General features: G+C 34.8%; 1 protein-coding gene across 1 annotated transcript in view; it reads right to left on the bottom strand.

Moving 5' to 3' along the window:
• Nucleotides 1-12,520, bottom strand: part of ARHGEF38 (Rho guanine nucleotide exchange factor 38) — a 126,588-nt gene that overhangs the window by 27,793 nt on the left and 86,275 nt on the right. The window contains exons 6-7 of the mRNA XM_003829971.6: nt 6,100-6,299; nt 2,744-2,877 (exon numbers count right to left, since the gene is read on the bottom strand). Coding sequence (XP_003830019.1) covers nt 2,744-2,877; nt 6,100-6,299 — 334 coding nt within the window. The remainder of the gene's footprint in view (nt 1-2,743; nt 2,878-6,099; nt 6,300-12,520) is intronic.

The raw sequence follows: 12,520 nt of genomic DNA, 5'->3' as shown, positions 1-12,520 counted from the left end.
CTAACATGGTGCTGGGTACAAGAGAGTTCAATATATGTATGATGAATTGAATAGAATCTTCCTCTTCGGTAATAGCTTTATACCCTAACTCTACCAATATTTCACCTGAGCTGCTGACAAGTGCAAAATTGATTGATTTGAGATTTATCTCTTTTCCCGTCCAGCCTATGCAGCTGATTTTCTGATTAACAGTAAAATGCTTCATTGCTGACAGGACATCCTCTCAAAAGATTAAGGGGAAAAATCTAATTAATATCCCTTCAGGCTACTTTAACTACAATTCACTTTTAGTTCACAATTTAGAAATATAAGAAGTTGATGATAAATGTCTTAAAGAATATAACAGCTTATTCAAAAGCCTGCCCAGAATTAGAGGCTTCCTATTATTCCTTAATAGAATTGTCTTGAGTCAGAAGCAAAATCCCAAAGACTGGGGGGGAATTGTTTGCCCTACATTTACACATGCCTATCTCTATTATGGCTACAATCTCTTCTTAAATAAATTTCCAATTTGATTTTAATATGGTTGTCTTTAGTTGAAATGTCTTCATTGTCCTTTCTCGGATATGTGAGCATATCCCATAAATGTCCCAAACTTCTTACATTATAGTTCCACGTTGAGAAGAGGAACCTCTTACATGCAATGGACCCAGTTAGCCCCTAGAAGGATATTAAGGAGTAAATACAAAAATAATTCAAGCCTTGTGTTCTAAGAATGTACATGTTGGTAAATTTGGTACAGTCACAAGAAGAAACAAGAACATGACTTGGAAGGAAGAAGTTTATTATACTCACAGGTCCCAGAGAGAGGAGTCACCACATGCCACACAGGGCTAGAGGCAAAGCACCAGGTTTTGGTGCAGTGGCAGAAGATAGGAGTAAAGAGAAAGTCTAGACCAGAACCTCTGTTGGGATTTCCTTGCAAAAGGTGAGGCAGGGGCAGAGTAAAGAGTTTAGGACTGGCTATTTTAAATAACTCCAATGGGCTTTGGGATATAGGGGTAATCTCTAGTTGCCGGTACTGGGCCCTGAAATGATTTAGGGCAGGGGAGATATTGGCTTGGTGTGTAAGAATTAGATAAGGATGTGGTTAGAGCTATATACTCAAGATTGACTGGTTTGCATATGAAAGTTGTGTTCCAGCCATTTGCTATCCCTAAGAATTGGCTAGCCCTAGAAGGGCAGTCTGCTCAGCCAGAAAGGTATTTTAAAATGTCAAAACATTATAAAATACAGAAAGTAAAAAATACAATTAATACACCATGTATGAAGGACTTAACATCACATAGGAAGGAAAGTTTGCACATTCAAAGGTAAATAACCATACAAGGTGATGATATAAAATAATAATGATTAAATTTATGATAATAATGACAGCCAAAGTATATTGAGTGCTTACACACTATGTTAGGTGTTTTCTTGATGTGTGCATCATCTCATTTAATCCTCACAACCATCCCATTTGTTAAGTACTAGGAGAATCCGAATTTACAGATGATTACATTGAATTTGTTATGTGCCCCCAAACAAACATTTACTAAGTGGCAGAGGTAGGGTTCAAACCCAGGTTTGGATAACTTCAAAGATGTTGTTCTTAATTTCTTCCCTGTGTTGACTCCTGCAAATATTAATAGTGTCAAGATTGAAATATAGAGTCAATATATTAGCCCTTTCCAGAGGAAGAAGGGGCTGCTTTTACCTAAGTGGTTGGAAAGCTGCAAAGACTTAACGGAAGGAGAAAAGACCACAGCAGCTACCAAAGCCATCTGAAACCAACATGAACCACCATACAGCTGCCTCTTGTTCAAACTAAAAATCTTAGAGATATTAATACATGAGTGATAAAAACAGGCAAATGAGAAGGAAAAAATAAGGACTAGATAGTATACTAAGAACTATCTTCCCTAATTTTGGTTAGAAGCCCACTATATTACCATCTCAGGACCATGAACTTTCTATCTTGTGATTCTCAAAGAATTGCAAGTGTGTTCTGCTGATAACTTACTTTAAAATCATTGGCTTCAAAATACCTAGAGTGTTTGCAAAAATACAGACTTCTAGATTGTACCCTTGAGGCAAGTGGAACCCTAGAATCTGTCTTTCAGCAAGCTTTTTAGGTAATTCTTAATGCACATTAAAGTTTAAGAGTCTTTGCTAATCCATCTATTATTTATTAGGGATTGGGATGACAGTGGCTCAAGCTAGGCTAAACAGCTGACACAGGACTGTTACTCACTAATATAATGTGCATCTGGGGAGTGAGGGAAGAGGAAGGGGATAAGGAGTAGAAAAAATAATTGCACTAAGTTATGCCTCTAAACACTTTGTTTATAAAAATGAAATAAAGAGAAAATGAATATCAAGGGATCCCTAAAGAAAAGTACAACTTTTAAGAGCAGAAGTAAAACAGGATAGAAGAAGGGCATTGGCTTGAGGGAGAATATGTGCTAGTTGATGATGAGCATCAGGACTCCTGGGGCAACCTTATGTCCCATGTCCGTGCCTCTCTTTTGTCTGTTTCTTGAGTAGAAGCACCACAGCTAAGACAGTGTCAATCCTATTCCCACTCCCACCCCTGTTTTCCAGACAGAGAGAGAGAGACAGAGGGAGACAAGAGAACAGCATAGGGCAATTACCTTGATTCTCAGTATTCTAGAAATAGTCCTCACAAAACAAAACCTCACAAAAATATCAGCATTCATGTTCCCTGGGAAAAGGTGGGTGGTCCAAGAAGAAAAATTACCTGTGATTCTCCTCTGGTCAGAATCTTCAGATGATTTGTCACTCTTTTTGATTTCTTGCTAATTGAATGAATATTTAGTTTAGACAATTTGTCTTTAAGTGATTCATCCTCGTCATTCTTCTTGTATTTTAGAACTGAAAAGGAAGAATGTAATAACATAGCTGAACACATGCAGCATAGAAAGTGTGCACTTCACCCAAAGTTTTCAAGACGAGTATTTATATTCAAGATAAATATGTATATGATTTTTGAGCCTCTGCTGCAGAGGCCATATGCTCCAGCCCCACTGTCCACCCATGTCCCAGTCAGGCACCCACCCCACTGACCTCCAGAAACAAGGACAAAAGCCCCTCAAGGATTAAGTTTGATTTATCTACAATATTAAAGAAATCCCTGATACTAGAAAAATGTTCTCCCTCTCGTCTCAGATAATACATTTATTATCTGAGGCCTCTGGAATGGGGAATCAAGATCTAACTAATGAAAAGACAACTCAGCCGGGCGCGGTGGCTCACACCTGTAATCCCGGCACTTTTGGAGGCCGAGGTGGGCGGATCATGAGGTCACGAGTTTGAGATCAGCCTGGCCAACATGGTGAAACCTCGTCTCTACTAAAAATACAAAAATTAGCCTGGCATGGTGGTGTGCGCCTGTAGTCCCAGGTACTTGGGAGGCTGAGGCAGGACAATCTCTTGAACCCAGGAGGCAGAGGTTGCAGTGAGCCGAGATCATGCCACTGCATTCCAGCTTGGATGACAGAGCAAGACTCTGTCTCAAAAAAAAAAAAAAAGAAAAGAAAAAAAATAGAAAAGAAAAGAAAAGACAACTGTGCCCAATGTAAGGAGACCTCAGATCCTAGAGCACCTCTTCACTGGCTGAGAGATTTGGGGCAAGCTGAATAACCTCTCTGAGCTTCACTTATTTATCTTTGCAATCATTTTCACCTTTCATAATGTTGAAAACATTAAATGTCTCTAACATTCAGTGTTGGTAAAAGTGTAGGGAGATGGACAATCTTACAGACTGCTGATGAGAATTAAACCAACACATTTTTGTAGAAAACAATTTGGCAGAAACTAACAAAAAGGAAAATATTCATAGTCTATTACCAGGAAGTTCATGCAGAGAAATCTGCTTTCCATAATCAAGTATACAAAGTTTTATTTGTTAGAGTATTTTTTTCTAACAGCAAGGTATTAGGAACATCTATATGTTTATCCTTAGAGAAATAGTTTAATAAATAATGATATACTCATAAATAAAATGCTATGGAAACATTAAAAAGAAGGCAATATTAATTGAAAGAATGTTCATTGTATACGACTAAGTTTTTAAAAAAGCAAACTATAGTACCATATATGTTGCAAGAAGTATGGAAAGAAGGAAAAGGGAGAGAGGGAGAGGAAGAGAGAGAGAAAGACAGAAGAAAAGAGAAAAGAAGATACAGTACGTCTGAAGAAAACAATAAAATGTTAGCTATGCAAACTGGAATCATGGTGGAAAGGGAAGAATTTTACTCTTCAAAACTTTGAAATAGTTTAAGCAAACAGAAAAATATAAAGAATAATGTAACTGCCATTATCCAAAACCTTGTCCGGTCTTAACATTTTGCTTTGTTTCCAGTCTTCTTATTTTTAAAACAACTCACCTAACAGTTGAGGCACCCTGATCTCCATGTATAATCCCTAAAGGGAAATGTTATCCTAATTATTGGGGTTTATAATGTCTGTATCTATTTTTATGCTTTTACTGTGGATGTTTGGAATTTTAAAATACATTTTGAATGTTTTAAAACTTTATAAAATAGTATCATATTGCACATATTCTTCTACCACTTGCAAATTTACTTTAAAAAAGAACCCTCTGGATTGTGTTTTTGAGATTAACCCATTGATACGCCTACTTTTTTATTTAGTTAATTTTTATCTTCTTGTGGTATTGTAGTGTATAATATGCAGTTTATCCACTATCTGGATTAATGTGTCTTTTTTATTTGCATTTATGAACAATGCTAGTTACCAGTACACCTCTCTTCGAGCACAAGGGCAAGAGTCTCTCTTGGGCAAATACTTAGAAATTCATTTTCTGAGTCCCCGGTCTGTGCATCTTCAACTTTACTAGGTATTGTCAAGTTGTTCTCTAAACTAGTGATTCCAAGTACATTCTCACCTGTAGACTGAGATTAAACATTTAGCGTATTCATTACTTTTTCCCCCCAGTCTCTTGGACTGGAAATGGTATGTTAGTGTGATTTCAATGATTACATTTCCCTGAGTATAAATGAAGATTAGAATTTTAAAACTGTGAATTGCTTCTTTTTATTTTTAACCTTTTTGTATTACAATGTTTTTGTATTGATTTAATGTCAGTGATTATATAGTCTGGACAGCGATCCTTTGTATACTATCTCTTCATTTTGTTCACGGAGTTTTCTTACTCCATAACATTTACTTTTTACTCTACACCTTTCTTTTTAATTTGCTAATACAAATATATGACTTTTGAAATAAACATCAGAAAATAAAACAAAAATAAATAAAGTGATTAGACCATTTAGCTCTAAAGTCCTGCTGTGGCTTTAATGTCAAACTGAGATTTAATATTAGCAGTACAACACCAACTAAGAACTCATATGAACACAAATCACACTGAGGGAGGACCCACAGCCTAGCTCAATGCATTACTACCTCTGGGATGTATAGGAACCATGTAATTATCCCTGGGATTATAGGAACCATTATCTGGGATGTATAGGAACCATGTAATTATCCCTTCTGTTTTGAAATTTTACATTAAACACTAATTTTATATTTTAGCTTACAAATAGTTAACAATAATTTGCTAATTCTAGAAAGAAGTATACTTGCTCACATCAGTAGAGAAATTATTGCCACAAAAGCTCCATTCTCTGTGTGCCAGAACCAGATGACTCCAAAAGACTAGATGGCCTCTGTCACCTAGATCTTCCCCTTTGCTGGGTGCTTTCTGCATTTGCTTCCCACTGCTATTGCAACGTGGCCATTTCTCCTTCTTACCACACATATCTCCAGTGACAGGAGGACTATATGCAATGGGTTTCTTCAGCCCACAATATGTCACCAGGATTGCAGTGGTCCAATGAAGTTGAGCATATGGCTGCTTGATTTATTTTTTAATTTCATTTCTTGTTCCTCTTAATCTTCTCCTTAACCCAGCTGGCAAGGCAAAACCACACTCTTCTCTCCAGCTTCTAATTCTAGATTTCAAATGATCAGTTCACTGCAGCTGCTATAACTACTTAAACATTCTGATTCTCAGAAACATAAAGCAAACACTCCAATAATGGAAAACAACCAATTCATCATGTCTCTTCCTACCTAAATCTTTCCTTCTTTTAAGTTCATTGATGTTAACATTAATGTCCTTCACAGCAGCAAAGGCATCGTCCAGTGCTCTGTAATCTGGGTGAGAGGGAGGGGTGGAATTCCGAAGTTCGCACAGTAATAGGGGGTATTTCATCACACGTTGAATTGGTTTGATCATCAAAGAGCCCATGTCCAATAAGTTTGGTTTGCCTCTACAATACAGATAAATAATATCAGTTTCACAAACATGTTTTATTAACACATTTTCATTTTTGTGTGTTTTTATGATTACTTCTAAAACATTTTCTCTTTTTTTCCATTTGTATATCTAAAATTTCTAAATAAAAGCAAGAGCGAAAGACGACAGAAAGAAGCAAATCTGAAAGACCCTACTATGAAACAAAAACCTAAAAGAAACAAGTATATCTTTCCATCAAATTGTCTCAAAGCATGATTTTCATCCATATGCCATGTACAGTTTACAAGGTTTTTTATAATTGGCTTTATAATATAATGGGAAACAATTTCAGAACGTATTTTACCATGACAACAAAGAAAAATGCATTTTCCTGATGGCATTTTGGTGATTATTATTGAGGAGAATAACCATTTAAAAATCTTAACAGAGACTTGCAAAGGTATAGTTAAAAGGAAGTCTTGGCCTCTCTCTTCCACCAAATTGAGAAGTTGCATTTACAATGTTTTGTAGGTTCTACCACAGTCCCCAAAAGGGACTTCTGATAAATGTGATAATTCTTTAGTTATTATTATTACTATCCATATCACTAATCATTGCTATCACACAGTGACATTCCATGTGGAATTCTTAGTCAACAAATCTTCAAATGACTACACAAAAGTGAGACTCATGCCTGACTTTTCCTTTAGCAGCTTCTGAGACGAAGTTGGAGCCATTCCAACTGGTTAGGCAGTTCACAGGAGGGGAAGAAGCTACAAGCTTGGTCATGCCATTGTCTAGCCCACTCTCATTGATCATTCAGACAGAAGGCAGTGATTTCTAAAAGCCTCTTTATGCAGAGACCAATAAAGATACACTGTAGATATATCTACAGATAGGAAATACAGACACTGTTTTCAAATCCCAATAGGTGGATGTTTTATACTTCAATAATTTTTTAAAGTATTGCTATGGATAAATGACTGACCATATTATTAGAATAGTAAAACAGCTATAAAAATGTTGAACAAAATTAGAAAAGTTGCATCATTAGAAAGGGTCGGGGACCAGGCATAGTGGCTCGGGCCTGTAATCCCAGCACTTTGGGAGGCCAAGGCAGGCAGATTACTTGAGCCCAGGAGTTCAAGACCAGCCTGGGCAACATAGCAAAACCCCGTCTCTAGAAAAAAATACAAAAGTTAGCCAGGCATGGTGGCAGGCACCTGTAGTCTCAGATACTTGGGAGGCTGAGGTGGGCAGATTGCTTAAGCTGGGGAGGTCGAGGCTGCAGTGAGCCGCTGCACTCCAGCCTGGGCAACGGAGTGAGAGCCTGTCGCAAAAAAAAAAAAAAAAAAAAAAAAAAGTGGGAAGGCATCTTAGAGACCATCTAATTCAATTCATTTGATAAATGAGAAACAAAAGAATGTATTGTCACATGTACATGCACACATGTGCAGAAATACACATGCACATACATTCACAAACATACAGTAGTCACTATCACATCTCTCCACTTATCACTATCTGGAATCATCTTGTTTCCCTATTTGCCAGTTTATGATCAGTTTCCCTGTCTCCACTCTACCTCCCGCATGGCATACAGTATTCTCTCAATGCATATTTGTGGACTGAGAAATGATAGAGTTCTCAGATTTTCTGTAATGTACTTTTATCTTATACCGAACGTTTTTTCCAAAAACGTGAATAAATGGCTGAGGAATTTTATTCACATGCAGAGAAAATGATGATAGCATAAGAGAGACAAAGACTAAAGCAAACCCAAAGGCAACATTTTTTTAAAAAGAAAACCAGAATAAATATTAAAGGTCTGCAAGGGACTAAAGAGTTGCTTTAATAGGCCGTATCTTCTACTTCATACCTATTTGCACCAAATCTATTAAGGAAGAAAAAGAGGAAGGTAAGGAGAGAAAGTGACAGAGGGGGAAGGAGGCAGAAAGAGGGAAAAAGGGAGACTCGGAAAGAGGGAGGGAAGGAGAGATGGATTATTGGTTTCCAAGAGGACTGAGTGAAGTAGATTTTAAAAATAAATCTATTATAAATACTGAAAACTGTTTTCAGTATTTATACTGAAAAAAAAAAACTAACAAAAAACCCAAAAGATATTTTCTAACTGATGGTGTATCAGTAGCAAAACCTTTAAATATGAAGGACATTTTCTTATATATTGTAAGCAGAGATTCTTCAATAATACAACAGTTTAGTCACTTAAGTAGAAAGTAGAAATAATTCCCTTAAATAAGAAACAAGTCAAGGATATGAAAGGTATTAACTTGATTAGAGGAAATCATATTATCTACATGAATATAATCAGAATTTCTTTTGAATTTTTATTATCAAATGCTAACTTATTTAATCTTTGAAAATCACTAAAAGACTATCAAAATATAATCAAACATTTAAATCAATATAAATTCAACTTTAATAAAATAGTTTATTAGTGTGGTCTTTTGTTATGTATATGCTCTTATTTTTAATTATAAAAAACAAAAACCCAGATATGCAGCCATCGTGTAGGAATTCCCCTCCCATCATCCTGGAGATTCTCTTTGCCTCTTTCCTGTGTTGGTTCTTCCTCATTTTGATAGAGTACACCCTTCAGTAGTTTCTTCTATTCCTCACAGAATGAATGGGAAGTAAAATGTTAAGAACTTTAACTTTAAATGTTAAGAACTGCTCTCATTTCTTTCTTATCCAGATCTATCAAAAAACCAACTTAGGCTCTGTTGTGTCTAGATTGTATCATTACTTTTTATTCATCACTCTTTGGGATCAAAGTTCTATCTCTCCCTTTTATATTTCAAATGACAATAATAGTATTTATACATGATTGTTGTTTCTCCTAAAAAAGGCGTTCTCAAAAATGAGAAATCTCCCAGACACTTTTGTGTCTGGAGATATACTTGAGAGAGTTGCCCAAGTGATGAGCAATGATATTCAGATAACTGCATCACACAGACAAGCAATATGGTAGAAAAGATAGAGGGAGTGTTATAAGATAATAATACTCCATGCTTTCAGTGCCACAAAATTCACCCCATCTAATCTCCCACAGTAGGATTCAGTTCTGATAACCATGCGAGGAAGATGAGTCCTGGGTGTGATATAACCCATCTCAGCCAGGAAGTCAATTATCCCATGACTCCCCACAGTAAGTAAACAAACGTGTAACAATTGCTCATACATATTGGGCCAAAAACTAAACTACTTATTAATTTGTAATTCTATTTCATCTTCCTCTGTCTTATCATAAATACTTTGGCAAGTATTTAGTGCCAAAAGTAGCTACACTAATCTCATTACAAATTATTTTTGGGTCTTTACAAAGTCAAGTAAACACAGCTGGCTTTGTTTTAGCAGCATCCAGTTTTGCTGCAGAGTTTCATATCAAATACAAGAAAAAAGTACAATGAAAATTAAAATGACTTTTAAATAATATAAACATTATGCTGGAAAACAAAAAAAAAATTAGATATTCAACATGCAGCACATCTATATTTCTTAATGGGAAGGGAAAAATAAGTAAAAAAAAGAATAATTATGTAACTATTAACTATATTACTTTGAATTTCCTTTATTTCATGATCACAAGCATCCTAAATTTAATATTTATTTTACAATAGCCACAAGAATTTATGCTGTTACTTTTTTCAATTTACTCTCCTTTTAAAACACCTAAGTCAATTTTAAAGGAAACTGTATATTGTTACACAAATAAACAAACAGCATTTGTCATAAATAAAAGATAATAGTGAAAATAAATACATCATAATAATTATTAAATTAGAATACATAAGGGAGACAAATGAATAGTAACTGATGTAACAGACCAGATAGAACCAGTGAAATGGTGAGGCAATGTTTAATCATTTTGCAAATGTTAATCAATTACAGTCACTGGTTACCCATGGAAATAGGGAATGAGGGGCTGGATACCAAAATAAGGAGGGTCCATTGAAAATCTGTTTAAGAAAGTGTCTAATTCTTACAAGTGTTGGAGATAATGTCTTGAAACTTTCCAAAGAGAAGAACAAACACACAAAAGAATAGAAAATAGAAAAAAAATGAGAAAATTAGATGACTGGTCTAGGAACTTCATCATCTACTAATAAGAATCACAGAAAGGTAAAACAAAGCAAATATGAGGAGTAAATAGTGAGCGAAATAATTCAAGAAAAAGACAGGAATTTGCAGGTTAAAAGAACTCACTAAGTGTCCAGCACAATGGAAGAAATGGAGTCACACCTTGGAATTCATGAACTTCAGAGTGCTAAGGACAAAAAGAAGACTCTATAATCCTTCAGAAAAAGAAATAAGCACATAGGTATAAATGCATAATTAGGAATCAGAATGTTTCAGATTTCTAATAGCAACTGTGAAACCTAGAAAATGATAAAGAATTACCTCTAAATTCTGAAGGTGAATGGTTTCCAATTTAGAATTCGATAGCAAATCAAACTATAAACCAAGCATGAGAGTAAAAGAAAAGTATTTCAGATACAAAGTTCTTAACATTTTACTTCCCATGCATTCTATAAGGAATAGAAGAAACTACTGAAGGATGTACTCCACCAAAATGAGTTAGAACCAACACAGGAAAGAAGCAAAGAGAATCTCCAGGATGATGGGAGGGGAATTCCTACAAGATGGCTGCACCTGGTGTCACCAGTCCAACTGGACTGGAGACTCTGGAAGGGGCTCTTTTGGGGAGATGAAATTGATAGCATACATAATGCATCTGGTTGTCTTGAAAGATGACTTAGTTAACTGGCTGTGAGTTTGGCATTAATTGTTAATACAAAGAAAACTAAGTAAATGAAGAACAAGAAGCAGCAGAGAAAGTAGATGAAGTGGAGGAGGAGGGCACAATGAAAACGATAATCAACAATTGTTAACTCATAGAAAAATAAGTAATCACTTTAAGGTTTAGCTCTGAAAAGAAGTTTACTTAGATATAATAATCAGACATTGATTATTGCTCTAACAAAATTACAGCGTAACCACTTAGGGGGAATGGAGAAATGGAAAAGGCGTTTGTGTGTGTGTTTGTTGTGTGTAGAGGAGATAGGGATAGGAAAGAGAAATAAATTCTTGTCTTCTACAGGAGAAAGTTAAAGATAGTATCTAAAAGGGAAACAACCAAGCATGTTTTTAGAGTAATAAAGATAAATACCAAAATAGACAGCTAAAGATGTGAAAGTAATGTATTCTAATGAGAATTTAGGGGCTGGCAGGAGAAGAGGGGATTACTATTTTTCTTGACAAATCTTGCAGAATGATTTGGCTATTGAAACAAGGCTATACATCATTTTTAATAAAAAGTTCTTTATAAAAAGGGAATATGCAAGAATACTCAAAAAATTGTAAAAGAAAAGTACCGAGCTGAGACTAATGATACTCAATATTAAAATATATTATAAAGCTACAAAAATAAAAGCAGTTTGGTATTGATACATTTATGGACAAATGAGTAGCACAAAATAGAAAATCAAGAAATAGATACAAATATGTATAGAAATAGAGTACATGGTAAACTTGACAATCCTATTCAGTGGGAAAAAGTGAATTATTCAATATCAGATGTTATGAGAATTAACTAGCCATAAATAAAACAATAAAAATGGAGTTTGGCCTCATTCTTTACACTAAAATAATTTCGAGTTTGGTCAAATATTAAATCTAAAAATTAAACCATATAAGAATTTGAAGAAATCATAGGATCATCCTTTATAAACTAATGTTGGAATTTCTAAGGAAGACACAAAATCTGAAAGCCACAGTAGAAAAAAATGATGTCTATTTAAAAATTTAGCTCCGTAAAATTTTATAGATTAAAAACAGCCTGAAACAGCCATAAACTGTGTTAAAAGTCAGATGATAAACTGGAAAAATTATATATAATACATAAGACAAAGGTTAATATGCACTAATTAAAGAGACATTACAAACGTATTAGAAAAAATGAACATCTCAGTAAAAGTGAATAATCATTTAAAAACATCATTCATTAGAAATGAAATACAAATAGTTAAATACATAGGAAAAATGCAAATTAAAATAACAGGATACTATTTGGGCCTATACATTATGAGTTATAAAGATATCAATATTATTTGTATCTAGTGTTGGCAAGTAGTGGATAAATGAACAATTGACATAAGAGTAGTGAGAATATAAATTAGTTCAGCTTTTTTTGAAATGTTCTGACAGTAAGTATCAAAAGCCCTTTGATCTAGC

The sequence above is a fragment of the Pan paniscus genome, chromosome 3 (genome assembly GCF_029289425.2).
Source record: "Pan paniscus chromosome 3, NHGRI_mPanPan1-v2.0_pri, whole genome shotgun sequence".
Lineage (NCBI taxonomy): Eukaryota > Metazoa > Chordata > Mammalia > Primates > Hominidae > Pan > Pan paniscus.
Note: the sequence above shows the minus strand (reverse complement) of the source record. Positions and strands in the feature narration are given on the sequence as shown.